This window comes from Pempheris klunzingeri, chromosome 19 (assembly GCF_042242105.1).
Source record: "Pempheris klunzingeri isolate RE-2024b chromosome 19, fPemKlu1.hap1, whole genome shotgun sequence".
NCBI lineage: Eukaryota > Metazoa > Chordata > Actinopteri > Acropomatiformes > Pempheridae > Pempheris > Pempheris klunzingeri.
Window position 1 is genome coordinate 16882445 of NC_092030.1, and position 13378 is coordinate 16895822.

Sequence of the window (13378 nt, forward strand, 5' to 3'; positions counted from 1 at the left end):
TCAAAATTTGACAGAACTGTAAACTTAAAATGATTCTTGCACATCAATTTGAGTAAAATACAAAAACACAAAAGATATCTAGAAATATTAGTGGCTTTCTGATCAAAATAACTAAATGACATGACTTTACTGTTATGAAACACATTAACACTGCTGTTAATATTGACGTCTTATTAAGTATAGAAAAATGTATGCCATCCAAAGAAAAAAAGAATTAAGTAAAGTGAACCTTCAATGTGGTAGAGCTCCGTTGTATCGATCCTGGTGGCTCCTCCTCATCCTCCAAATGATGAATCACAACATCTACTAAGCAAATAAGTGTATGTACCCAAAGGTAGAGCTGTACCTTTAAAATGACTCATGTCAATAAGTTTAATATTTATATTTGGTCAAATAAAATCATCATCATTAGAAAGGATCACATTTTATTGACCACACCACACATCATGGAAATCTTGGACAGGAGCAAAAGTACAATACTTGCAGCAGCTGTAGCACTTTCATAGCACGTAAATAAATCATACTGCCTTAAAAAAAAAAAGACAGAATTACTTATTTATACATTGCCTACGTTGTCCTGTAAAACCAACATCAAACACACTCATTCCTCTAAACTGCAGCTTTTTTCAAGTCCTCAGGCAGCACTCTGCCTTTCTTCCGCGCCCTGTCCTTCTTCTTCTCCGTTTTGACTTGCTTGCGCTTCTGGATGTTCTTCCGTCTCTTGTCCTGCCGCTGCTGCATCTTCTCCACGATGTGCTCGCTACGCTTGTCCCACTTCTTCTTCAGCTGAGTACGCCGCTTCTCCTTCTTCTTCAGTGAGGTGCGCAGCATGTCCTCATCGTCTTTAATTTTGATGCCCTCTGCCTTGTAAAGGATGTTGGTCCACTTCATCTTGTCCTCCAACTCGCGGGCCTTCCCCTCGTCTTTCTCCCTCAGCTGTTCCAGCTTGGCTTTGCGAGCCTCCACGCGGCTGAGCAGCTGCTTGTAGTTCCTCCCTGTCAGTGGTGTCAACTGGCCCTTCACGCCCTGCTTCTTGTTCTTCGCCTTCTGCATCTTGTCTACATATTCCTCCTCCACAGTCTCCACCTTGTTGAAGATGATGGCAGTTTCATTCCTTTTGCTTGCGACTGGTGCAGGCTTGGCTTCCTGTTTTATCTCCGGCTGCTGTTCTTGGTCACTTTTTTCCGCAAGTTTCTTCATCCGAAACTCTTTCCTCTTCTTCTTCTTGCGCTCCCGTTCCAGCTTACGTTTGGCCCGCTTTGCCTGGACCGCCTCTGATAACGCATCCTTAGGGGCTCCCTGATAAAAGATAAACGTAACAGTCTGACAGATGCTCAACAAAATGTTTAACTCCTGCGCTGTAAGTGTGGATATTATTTTCTGTTTCATAAATCCACATGTTGAACTGAACACCAATTATAAAATCTTTCTTATGAAAGAAAGAAATGGAAACAAACGTGCATATACTTTGTATTATAAATACTTTGCCTCGGTGAAGGCACCCAGTAAGGAATTATTAAAATCCTGCATCACCCTGTCGAAGTTCGCTTTGCAATAATGGCCGTAGACCATAGACTGCCGTAATTGACCAATCAGAATCGAGTATTCAGCAAAGCTGTGTAATAATTTCACGTCATCAGGCACTATCCCTTAGATGGACTCTATCCAGAAAAGGTATCTGGTCTATCAAATTTCTGCTTTGCCAACCAAATTAAACTCAAAACAATACTGGTGCCCAGATACCAAACCTTTGCAGCTGTGGCCGATACTGGCACAGGAACGGTAAGACTTTTGGAACAAGCAACAGGACATATGATGACCTACCAGCTGCTGGTCACAGTTAAGAATTGACTATTTGATCACAACACCACAAAGACATTTTGTCAGCTACGTTCTCAATATTAGCAAGAATAATATATACACAGATGAGGTTCTCTTTCATAGTCTGCACTATATGTACTGCATACCTGCCCTCTGGACTCTTCGATCTTCTCATGCAGTCTCCTGCGCAGCAGGTCTACTGTGGAGAAGTTGGTCCCTACATTTCCTCCTTTAAGGAAAAAGAAAGGAATCAAATATGAATGTGAGAGATTCAAACTCATTTTAATAACACATTTCTCAACTTGCATATACTTTCTGTACCTTTAGGTGGCTGTGATTCTTTTCCATTAGTGCTCGGAGGTTTGGACCCATTCAGTTTTGCCGTGGCTGAGCCTTTCTGTGCTGCAGGCGCCGCTGAGGGCTTCTGTTGGGATTTAGGAGGAGGCGTCTTCTCATTGGTCCCCTTTTCTTTGAAATGCTTCTTTTTACACTTTTTCTTCTTCTTTGGAGGACCAGTGTCACTTTTACCCTTGAAATGAGCTACACACAGAAAAACACATGATATACATTCAACATGATAATGTCAATTAGACTACCATGGTTCTGCAATTGTCATCATACTCGCCAGAGAATTAAGTTAAACTTGCTGAGGCAGTGCCATCAACTTGAAAGAACAAAAGTGCAGATGTGATGGTTTTCTGTGACTAAAGGGTAAAGAGCTCATGATCATCTTATTTCCTCCACAACAAAAATCAGTCACAGCGGATACTGTGGGTGGCACTTCCTTTCTGGATGTGATCTAGTTATAGTCACAAAGACTTCTTTCTTTCCTTCTTTCAAGCTTAGAAATCAGCAAAAGAAATGTCAAGCAGGTGACATTTTCTCAATTTTCTCTTTTCTTTAAGGCTTGAAAATGATGAGAAGACCTTTTTTCATGGCTCCTTAGTATGAAGCATGATGTCCTTGCAAACACTCATCATAGGCTGCAAGTTCTGAGCTGTTCCAATGTTAAAATAAAGAACATCTACAGTCTGTCTAATTCTGTCATCCCATTTGTCCATAATCTAATGAGTTTGTTGGTCTATTATCTGCAAAGGACATCTACAGCAGGTCTTGTCCTGGGAGAGGCCTCCCTCTACTGGCAAAACTGTGATTTGTGATTTGTCAATTATTTTGTCTGTAAAATATCAGAAAATAGTGACAAACGTCACTCACAAACTCCTCGACTCTGCTGTCTTCAAACCAACAGCCCAAATCATGAAGATATTTAATTCTCAAAAATAGAATCAGAAAATTACAGCAAATGGTGACACAGCAGAAGCAGGAAATGTAGAGTATTTGGTATTTTTGCTCAATAAAAACATCCACATGATAGATCAATCACAAAATGTGTGTATTGATCTTTTGCACATAGCTTACCCTTCCCTGTTACTAATATTTGACTTGAACACTCATCAGGAAAACCTGCTTTTTAAACAGTGCACCGCCTCCTTTGGTCAACTGCAGCAACAGCCCCGAGTCTGACAGCACATAATGACTTTTAGATGCTTTTCTACAACCGCTAACACATCAACTCTAATTATAATATTTGCAGCTGTGGCACAGAGAAAAACTCCACATGCAGAATTAGTGTGTAAATCGATCAAAAGAGACAGAAAACGCACCTAACGGCCTCTTCTTTGGCTCCTGGTCTCGCTGAGAAAAGAGTTTACTTGCGAGTTTTTGAATGTACGAGTCCTTGGAGGCGAGATCCATGTGGGCAAACGAAGCTGTGATCCGGCTCAAGCAGACAAGTCAGGACGGAGTTTCCAGTCAGAAAATATCAACACATTTCTGTGATCACACGTGTGTTGAACACGACGGGGCGGAGCGCCACCGAACCGGAAGGAGTAACAGCGAAAGAAGTCCCCCTTCGGTTCACTTATGTAGCTGTTATATAGTCTGTTATCTCATCCGCTTTTTGGAAACACCTCTTTTTCCTCGATGTTTTGATTCAGCATGGCTTCTCTGAAATCAGCGCTGGTCTATTCAACCAGGGTGCTCACGGCGCTGAAAACACAGGTAGGCTGCTTGTTCCTCTTCCCCTTAAATCCCAGAAAAAAAAAGTCACCGAGTCTTGTGAAAGTCATCTTCTGAGCTGATTGTCTCTTATTTGCAGACGCATGTAGTTTACATCAAGAGGACTCTCCTCCTTCCCAGACTGCCGCTCTTCAAACGCACTGATGGTACAAAAAAAGTGTGCTCACTGTAATCTACAGAATTTTAACAGTTTCCAGTTTGTGTTGTTGTGACTCAGAGGTCCACAGTTTTTAGTAGAATAAGAAATGATTAGTGTCATATACAAACCAAGCGTAAGGTGTGATATCAGAACATGTTCATATGTCTGCTATTTGGCTGAAAATATTATTGACTTATTAAATTTGTCTGTAAATTCATGAAAATGTATAATACATGATATAATATCTATCTATCTATCTATCTATCTATCTATCTATGTGTCTATCTATCTATCTCTTACATAAATGCAGACAGAGCCTTTCATAATGAACAATTCACATCAATATCAGGTCTAAACTTTGCCATGTAAGGCTCAACTGAATACCACAGACAGCATTTATGAAATCTTATTTGTGAGGAGATATTTTTGGAGTGACGTCCAGATGTCCTGTGGATTTCCAGGCAGCTTCAATCCCTTTGGGCGACTGTCCAGCTCCACAGCAGCCCGAGCAGAGAAAGAAGAAGAGTCCTTCCTCAAATGGCTCCTGCTGCTCATCCCCGTCACCTCCTTTGGCCTCGGCACATGGCAGGTAGATCGCTCACTGTCTCATCACAGGCTTCAGTGTAAATGCTCCGGCCTGTCCTTGTCGGATGGACTCAGATGCTTTTGTTTCTGTGAAGGTGAATCGGCGTCGGTGGAAACTGCAGCTGATCGACGAGCTGAGAAGACTCACTACTGCAGAGCCCATTCCTCTTCCTGTCGAGTAAACGAGCGCACGGTTATTCTTCCACACACACTTCCACAGGCTTCCACAGCAGGTCACACAAAGGCTGGTTGCTCATGAATGCAGCTAAATCCCATCCTGCTTCACGCAGCAGATGATGTATCTTAGAAATAATCACTTTGGCTTATATGAACTCCAGTGGCATGACTAAATATTAGGACCACAAGCTACAATTATTTGTTTTAAAATCAGTTTATATGTTCACTTGTTTTTCCAAGGTCAGGGTCATAAAAAATGTCACGAGACCACAGCTAATAATGGAACATTTGTGTGTGAGACAGGCTTGATTTTCGATAAACGATGATAATCAATATAAAGGTTAATATTCACATACGTGTTAAAGCACACCAAAGCTTTACACCTACAAAAGAAAGTTGAAGATGACTTTTTCTCTTTTTGTGTATTGCCCCACTAAAGAATTCTATTTATATGAGTATTAAATGTGAGCAGCAGTGTTTTGTGTTGAAACTCACTCAGTGGAGCTACCACACCACCATAACACACAATGACAACAAATCCCACACTCACGACTGAGGATGGCAGCCTAAAATATACGTCTATGTTACCCATCAGTGGGCAGAACGTGTGTCGTTTTTCTCCGTGTCCCAGTCCTCACGAGCTGAAAAGCCTCGAGTACAGAAGGGTGAGAGTGCGCGGACGGTACGACCACTCACAGGAGCTGTATATCCTGCCCCGCTCGCCGGTCGACCCAGAGAAGGAGGCCAGAGAGGCAGGCAGGCTGTCATCCAGCGGGGAGACCGGCGCCAATGTTGTCACGCCGCTCCACTGCGCTGACCTCGGGTAAGACGGCAGATAAAACGCTGTTGCAATGCTTTGACCCTGTGGTACTAATGCTGACCGTCACGCATCCAACGCTGACTGATTTTTGCTATGTTCACCTGCAGCATCACAATCCTGGTGAACAGAGGCTACGTCCCAAGGCAGAAGATAAGACCAGAGACCAGGATGAAGGGACAGGTTCGCTCTTCAGATGATCAGCAACACATTTGATCAACTTGATTGCAGCACATTTACAATATTCGTCTAACTAAATTATCGAAAGCTATAACAAGTAACATCACTAGATATATTGAAGGAAACAGCAGCACTATAGACATGTTCCTTCACAGCCTCATTTAACTAACTGTAATAATGCTCATGTGCAGGTGGAGGATGAGGTGGAGGTGGTTGGGGTCGTTAGGCTGGGAGAGGTTCGCAAACCCTTTGTGCCGAACAACGACGTGGAGAGAAACCGCTGGCATTATCGGGACCTGGAGGCCATGTCCAGAGTCACTGGAACCGAGCCCATCTTCATCGACGCAGACTTCGGTATGGTCTCATGAACTACAGAGTCCATGATGCTTTTTGTCTCGACTTCTTCACAGAGAATATCAGATCAAAAATGAGGAACTATTTAACACTCTTGTGTATTGTGCACAAGAACATTTAAGTGTCCTATCTCATGCAGGTAGCACCATTCCTGGTGGACCAATTGGGGGACAGACCAGAGTCACACTGAGGAATGAGCACATGCAGTACATAATAACATGGTAGGTGTTTAACATCCCACTCTGTCCTGTTGCTTGTGCTGATATTTTTACTGAATTGATTTCACTGTTTTCCCAGGTATGGCCTGTGTGCAGCTACCTCCTACATGTGGTTTGCAAAGTTCATCAAGAAGATTTAAGTGCAATATGATAAGTGTTGTTATACGAGAATACTTTGAAAGATTGCAAACATCTTAATATACTTGAATTGTACTGTGTTGGTTCCAAACTGCTGCATACTTTCACTGACAAATGTAAATAGCTGTGGCTAATTATACTTTAGCACATGGGGGAATAAATGAATATAAATTAAATGAGCCCTGTCATTCTCTTCACATAACATGCTAAGCAGTGTTCCAGCTGATGGAACTTGATGTAAAATACTAACCAAGACAGAATATTGTGCGGAGTTGAATTGCGTTTTAGTATTAACTTAAATTTGAGCAGGCTGGTCTTGGAGAGACAAGCTGTGACGTCCTGTGCTGACACACTAATTTAATAGTACTGGAAAACTGCCCTTAGATTAAAGCAGTCTGACTTCATTTCCAGCTCTAAAATGGTTCAGACTTTAATTGTCCCAGTTTTAGGTTGTACCTTTCAAATGTTTAAACCCATCTGTTAAATTGTTTCTGGCTTTGTAAAATGTGACATCATGCTTTTTGTCCCATCAACTCAACCAATTATAATTTTGATTCTGTCACTGCTTATTTTGCAGTAAAATTCAATACAATTATATTAATTCTAAATATAAATGTAATTGTGAAAAACCAAGTTCACAGAATTCCTTTACACCTGCAACAGTCACTTTTGCCAGTCCCGCATATTAACTTTGCTTAGCTTACCAGTTTCCAGAGATCAGAGGCCACCTCTACATCCCTATTCACAGTAAGGAAGACTAAACTATTTGATTGGACAGTCAAATCAAAAAAGTGTTGTTTGCCTTCCCGTCAATTTATTTCTATAATACTATACTGTAATTAGTTGTGGCAATAATAAACCAAGTCTTTGTATAAGGACATACATTTTTTTTTATTCCAAACAGTTTAACCAAGCTTTGTTGCCAGTTCCTTGGCCTTTGCCTTCTCCAGCTTGGCAATGCGGGCTGTGGATTTGGGGCCCATGATGCCACCTCCCCAGTGACGACGGATCTGAAACACATTAGAAGAGGGTTCAAATTTATTTCGATATTAATATACAGTTTCACTAAAGTATCTACACAGGTCAACTCAAATTAATTCTCACCTCCTCATATCTGTCGTTGTAGTTGGTCTTGATGGCTTCCACAAGCTTGGCAAGTGCACCTTTATCCTCACTAGGAAAGAGTAAAGCTAGTTATTACACAGCAACAGCTTGATAATTACTGGAAAGTGCTAAAGAAAATGCAAGAAAAAAAACAAACATATCTAATGAGGAATTTGAGAACTGCAGTTTGAAGGGTCACTACACAGAGTAACAGCTTCCAAGATATGTTTTAGCCTGGAATCAGCTCCAATTATATTACTATTCAACACAAAAAAAATCTTTGTCAATCTGCGTCACACTTGCGCATACTTACGGGTTTGTCTGTGTGAAGGCAATTGAGGTGCATGTCTTTCTGTGCACCAGTCTGCCCAGTCTAGCCTTGCCCTTGATGATGCAGTATGGGACACCCATCTTGCGGCACAGAGCTGGCAGGAAGACGACGAGCTAGAATGGTGGGAAAAACAAGAATTTACTAGTAACTTAGGAATACATTTAAGTTTACCAATTCCAGAGGGGAAATGTTTTAATGTGACCAAAAACTAAGATTTGATCAAAACATGTATTCTTGGCTTGTGGTCTCTGCTCAGGGTTAAAAAGCTCATTTCGATCCACACAGATGATTCAGGTGAAGAAATTCAAACATCATTGCCAGAAACCACTACCTACACTCATGTGCTCAATATGACAAGTTCCACTGCTGCCCAGACAATGACACTTACCTCAATTGGATCCACATCGTGGGCAATGATAACCAGCTGGGCCTTCTTGCTCTCTACCAGAGAGGTGACAGTGTTCACACCTGCAGGGAGGAGAAACATTAAATTAACTTAAATAGCAAATGCCCATCCTGTCATGAGCTGATGTTATTTTGGCCAATGCTCAGGGTTAAAAAGCTCAAATACCATCAAAGTAAGTTTCAGGTGAAGAAATTCAGGTCATCATTGCATTCAGGCCAACACAACACTAACAAGATGTTAGTGAAGTAACCGATATTAACTTCAATGTGTGACTATAAATGTTCTTTCTTGGATATTGCTCACCTGCACGGAGGACAGGGGGCCTTTTGGTGGGGGTGTCTCCCTTGCCAGCTGCCTTCTGCTCAGCACGGGCCAGCAGCCTCTGCTTCTTCTCCTGCTTGGTCTCTGGCCTGTACTTGTGTGCCAGTTTGAACAGCTGAGTGGCTGAGGAGGGGCAGAGTACAATTCAGGTCAACATCAGACACCAAACCACAGCTACATGCATAATTTGTTGTATTGCGTGGCAAGTAAACAGTGTTTCATGTAACTGCATCAGCGATCTTGGTGGGAATGTCAGCACGGGTCAGATAGCAAATATTCTTTCACATCACTTGCAAAGCCACAGTGGTACTATAGGCATCTATTGTTAAAATACAGCCATGACATTAACTATTGGAGAGGAAACATACCGGTCTGGCGGTCCAGAGCCTGGGTGAACTGGTTGATTGCAGGGGGAACCTTTAGACGCTTGTACAAGATGGAGCGTTGCCTTTGCAGGCGGATATAACGAGGCCATTTCACAAAGCGTGTCAAATCACGCTTAGGCTGAATATCCTGGCCTGTGGAATATGACAAGACAACGGTTTAGTACCTGTATCAAACCGTGGCAAAGCCTTCAGTCTTTGATCTAAAAAGGTGCATCAGCGATCTTGGTGGGAAATTGTCTGCAGTGTTGTTAAGATAGCAAATATTCGTTTACATCATCTGCACCATTGGGATCCAGTTGTCCCAAAATGCTAGCTGGGGGTACTTACCGATGCCAAAGTTCTTTGGCCTCTTCTCAAACAGGGGGTTCACTACTTTCTTGGCCTCATGTTTCTTGGCCACAGAAGGGGCCGGTGCCACCTTCTTCCCCTTAGCCTTCTTTCCCTTAGGCTGTCAAGAAGAAAGAGAACAGTATTAGAATACTTTCATTAAGCCACATGTTTATATAGTTTCATACTACTAAAAAATTTTAAGCCTACATAAATGCTTAAATCTGCAGCTTAACTGAAAGAAAAGCTCATAGCATCACCATTGCGGAGGCCAATACATCTTTGAATTCAAGACGGAAAACGTGCAGTTTTTTTATCTAAATACGCCAAATATGACTGACCAGAAAGCCTGGGCTTTAGCATCCATTGGTTAGCATACAGGTTAACCTCATTTAAAAAGATCACTTAAAAACATGAGCCTGAGGACCAGTTAGTTGTCATTCAAAACGGATAACATAGTAAAGCCAAGAAGTAACAGTCAATCAGACATCTGGTTAACGTTGATGCCCCACGTTGATCAGTCTACTGTACCATTAGCATGCAAGTATCTAAGCTGCTATTAATGAGGCTTCTTGAACTACTAATAAACACATTCTCACATTAGATAGCTACACAAAGTACTGACAACATGGACCAAAAACGTGGACTACGGCTGCTAATTTAAACATAAGCATTTCCATTTATACAAACAGAAGCAATGCTCAGGCCCATTAGCTTAACACTACCGGGTAAGCCAGCCGGGCACTTTCTATTTTAACGTTCAAACTCCCGTTTAACCGCCATTAATTCAATATAAAATTAGGTTACAAGGCAAGTGCTGGCAGTTCAGAATCAAGAGGAAAATGTAGAATAACCACACTGAAGTGCTCCTGAAGTCAAGCGTGTTCACACCCGCTAGCTTTAGCTCCTGACAGGCACTCACAACGCTACTCGTACCGGCTAATCCACGGTTACTTCAATCCAGTTTTATCAAAAAATAAAATAACATCGACGTCCAATATTGACATTACAAACGCGGGAAGGCTTCGCAGAATACACAGGAGCGTTCAACAATGTAAAAATAAGCATATACACAGGGATGCAGACAGATACAATAGCTACAATAATTCCCCAGAAGAATCAGCTATGCACCCACCATGTCGGTTCAGGCAGAAAGGAGGAACAAGGGATTCTGGGTAGCGTAAATACCGCGAGGCTTGCGCCGTGGTTACGTGGCCTGTCAGACGCCGATCTGGGGTCAGATGTAACAGTTACTCGCCAGCTCCACATTGGGAATGTTCAAAATGAGACTGACTCAGGATCGGTGTTACAACGTTAATATACAGGCTCAATGTGCTATGTACGTCACACTAAACGGGACAGTAACAACATAAGTGCTGATTTATTTCAGCTTTGAACCAACTTTTAAAATAATTCATAATATATAAAAAAAAATAATCAATTATTTGTTTGTTTATAAAGCTTGAAACATTTATACCATGTATTGCCTATATACAAGTTACATATTTTCTTAATATGTGTATATTGTACAAACAGTGGGCCTATACATATGGACTGGTTTATGATATATACAGTTAGTTGTATATGTACTAATCATTATATAATGATTACGTATATAGTGTATTGTCTTGACTCTCGAGGAAGTATTCTGTTTTGTTATAAGGCCAGGTAAGCCTTACATTATATTCTGATTGTAAGTTCATTATAATTTTGTTTGTCATATACTGCACATTGTTTGCGGTGTCTTCATGACATTTTCTAACTGTTTAGTAATTGCACATTTAAGAAATTAAGCAAAGTGGGGAAAGTAAAAAAAAAAAAAAAACTCTGGTACACTCAAACACATATTACCAGGCAGGGGAGTCTTTGCTGCCAATCCACATACAATAGACCACTTCGATAATGTAGCGTTGGTCTGATTATGGTTACATGTGTATGTTTAAGTGACACAATCTCAGCTCCCCACTCCACTCCTGAAAGACACCACTACTGTTACATTTGTTACACGTATCTGCCACATATATACTCTCCAGGTTAGTCTCAGATAAAAATATACTTCCAGAAAAACAAAACTTTCAACCCTCTGTTATTTTCAAATAGTTTCAGATTACTACCTTCCTTGAGTTTCTTGGCTTTTATTTTTTCTACTGACTATTGGATTTCCCATTTCATCCCCCACATTTCAATGTGATTAATTACATCTTGCATTTTCTTAACCATATGTTTTGCATTCCTCCTTCTTTTGCACAAAGCCAGCAAACACTGATCTTCCCATAACAAATGACATATTTACTAATATACAACTTTCCCAGGTTTTCTATTCGGAGAATAATTATTGCTTCCTTCCTCATTCTTTATTGAATAATAGCAATAACTTCTCTAGTCCTCCATACTTTGAGTTTCTTTCTTCACGTTTCATCTTTTTAAAGATTATAAAGAGAATTTTCGAGGCATATGTTAGAATCATCGAAATTGACCTGGACAATCCATGGTTGAAAATGGCCTCGGTTTCAGCCATCTTTAAAAATAGCAGCCATTTTCAAATTCACATTGCTGATGAGAATTTTCAAAAGAATGATCCAAGAGGTGCACTCAGTCAAATTATTGTGCTTATTTCCAGACCTGAACAACTTCATTTGTATATCTGCTGCACTTAGACTTAGACTTTCTTTATTTGATCCCCCATAGGGGGAAATTTTCTTGTTACAGCAGCAACAATATAAACAGGGAGAGTGAAAAAAACAAAGCAATAGAAAAGGCAAAAGTAAATATAAATATAAATATAAATATAAATATAAATATAAATATAAATATAAATATATGGTTGTGATGAAATGAAATAAATATTTACACCATAGGATATTTACACTTTAGACAGGAATGGAATGACATGGATGGTAGGCAGTATATTAACATCAGCCAGTGATGCCGGTGTTATAGAGTCTGATGGCTGATGGGAGAAATGACCTGCGGTAGCGTTCCTTCTTGCAGAGTGGGTGCCTCAGCCTGCTGCTGAAAGAGCTGCTGAGGGCCCCCACAGTCTCATGCAGGGGGTGAGAGGGGTTGTCCATGATGGACTTGAGTTTTGTTAGTGTCCTCCTCTCACCCACCTCCTCTATGGAGTCCAGGGAGCAGTCCAGGACAGAAGCGGCCCTCCTGACCAGTCTGTTCAGTCTCTTTCTGTCCCTCTCCGTGCTCCCTCCTCCCCAGCAGACCACTGCATAGAGGACTGCAGACGCCACCACAGAGTCATAAAAAGTCCTGAGCAGAGTCCTGCACACTCCAAAGGACCTCAGTCTCCTCAGCAGGTGGAGACGACTTTGGCCCTTCTTGTACAGGACGTCTGTGTTGTGAGACCAGTCCACTTTGTTGTTGAGGTGAACACCTGCGGAAGTCAATCACCATCTCCTTTGTCTTGCTGGTGTTGAGCTGAAGATGGTTTAGCTCACACCAGTCAACGAAGCTGGAGACGACCTCCCGGTACTCCTGTTCGTCCCCCTCTGACACACACCCTACAATGGCTGTGTTATCGGAGAACTTCTGGAGGTGACAGCTCCCAGAGTTGTAGCTGAAGTCCGAGGTGTACAGGGTGAAGAGGAAGGGGGAGAGTACTGTCCCCTGTGGGGTCCCTGTGCACTAACATGTACAGGACAACAGTGTGAACACACAAAACACCACTGTCTCCAAGTGTGGAGGCTGCAGTCTTTACACCTTCTTCCTCCTCCTCTTAATCAGCACTTGTGGCAGGTTGCAGGCCGTTGCTTATAAAGTGCACCTACTGACTGCAGCCCATGAGCCTGCTCATTAGTTTGTGGCTCTTAGCTGATTAGCCCCTTGTATTGTTAACTGTAACCCCACGACATTTTGTACTTTAAAATAGAAAATAAAAGCACTTTATACATCTTCAACCTCTATTATTCCACTTATTTCAGCAGAGCTGACCCAGGTTTTATTTAACAACCGCATACTTTTATATGTGCACATCGTGCCGTCCT

General features: G+C 41.6%; 3 protein-coding genes and 4 non-coding genes across 7 annotated transcripts; 1 reads left to right on the plus strand and 6 right to left on the minus strand.

Moving 5' to 3' along the window:
- Positions 1-436: 436 nt before the first annotated feature.
- Positions 437-3687, minus strand: surf6 (surfeit 6). Its single transcript, XM_070850530.1, has 4 exons — positions 3486-3687; positions 2143-2361; positions 1968-2050; positions 437-1299 (listed from the first exon to the last, which is right to left on the minus strand). Exons 1-4 carry the CDS (start codon positions 3574-3576, stop codon positions 610-612), a joined length of 1083 nt encoding a protein of 360 aa, XP_070706631.1. The 5' UTR covers positions 3577-3687; the 3' UTR covers positions 437-609.
- A 58-nt stretch (positions 3688-3745) lies between these two features.
- Positions 3746-6655, plus strand: surf1 (SURF1 cytochrome c oxidase assembly factor). Its single transcript, XM_070850704.1, has 9 exons — positions 3746-3882; positions 3980-4046; positions 4501-4628; positions 4720-4802; positions 5433-5624; positions 5729-5801; positions 5990-6152; positions 6292-6373; positions 6450-6655. The coding sequence occupies exons 1-9, from the start codon at positions 3820-3822 to the stop codon at positions 6508-6510; spliced, it is 912 nt and encodes a 303-aa protein (XP_070706805.1). The 5' UTR covers positions 3746-3819; the 3' UTR covers positions 6511-6655.
- A 719-nt stretch (positions 6656-7374) lies between these two features.
- On the minus strand, positions 7375-10540 carry rpl7a (ribosomal protein L7a). Its single transcript, XM_070850002.1, has 8 exons — positions 10519-10540; positions 9384-9504; positions 9039-9188; positions 8653-8793; positions 8332-8411; positions 7926-8056; positions 7613-7682; positions 7375-7518 (listed from the first exon to the last, which is right to left on the minus strand). Exons 1-8 carry the CDS (start codon positions 10519-10521, stop codon positions 7414-7416), a joined length of 801 nt encoding a protein of 266 aa, XP_070706103.1. The 5' UTR covers positions 10522-10540; the 3' UTR covers positions 7375-7413.
- LOC139219357 (small nucleolar RNA SNORD36) lies at positions 8191-8263 on the minus strand. Its single transcript, XR_011585714.1, has one exon. It is a non-coding gene; the product is annotated as a small nucleolar RNA SNORD36 (small nucleolar RNA).
- LOC139219351 (small nucleolar RNA SNORD36) lies at positions 8487-8559 on the minus strand. Its single transcript, XR_011585708.1, has one exon. It is a non-coding gene; the product is annotated as a small nucleolar RNA SNORD36 (small nucleolar RNA).
- LOC139219359 (small nucleolar RNA SNORD24) lies at positions 8898-8965 on the minus strand. Its single transcript, XR_011585716.1, has one exon. It is a non-coding gene; the product is annotated as a small nucleolar RNA SNORD24 (small nucleolar RNA).
- Positions 9266-9338, minus strand: LOC139219358 (small nucleolar RNA SNORD24). Its single transcript, XR_011585715.1, has one exon. It is a non-coding gene; the product is annotated as a small nucleolar RNA SNORD24 (small nucleolar RNA).
- Positions 10541-13378: the final 2838 nt, after the last annotated feature.

Bases quoted from the DNA above. Each gene is read 5' to 3' on its own strand.
- surf6 (XM_070850530.1), bottom strand. From the start codon at position 3,576: ATGGATCTCGCCTCCAAGGACTCGTACATTCAAAAACTCGCAAGTAAA. The intron at 2,362-3,485 runs GTGCGTTTTCTG...TTCTGTGTGTAG, and splicing joins GCCAAAGAAGAGGCCGTTAG to CTCATTTCAAGGGTAAAAGT. The intron at 1,300-1,967 runs GTATGCAGTACA...ATCTTTTATCAG, and splicing joins TCGAAGAGTCCAGAGGGCAG to GGAGCCCCTAAGGATGCGTT.
- surf1 (XM_070850704.1), top strand. From the start codon at position 3,820: ATGGCTTCTCTGAAATCAGCGCTGGTCTATTCAACCAGGGTGCTCACG. The intron at 4,047-4,500 runs GTACAAAAAAAG...GTGGATTTCCAG, and splicing joins GCTCTTCAAACGCACTGATG to GCAGCTTCAATCCCTTTGGG. The intron at 5,625-5,728 runs GTAAGACGGCAG...GTTCACCTGCAG, and splicing joins CTCCACTGCGCTGACCTCGG to CATCACAATCCTGGTGAACA.
- rpl7a (XM_070850002.1), bottom strand. The intron at 8,412-8,652 runs GTGAGCAATATC...TCCTCCCTGCAG, and splicing joins GCCCCCTGTCCTCCGTGCAG to GTGTGAACACTGTCACCTCT. The intron at 7,519-7,612 runs GTGAGAATTAAT...AATGTGTTTCAG, and splicing joins ACAACGACAGATATGAGGAG to ATCCGTCGTCACTGGGGAGG.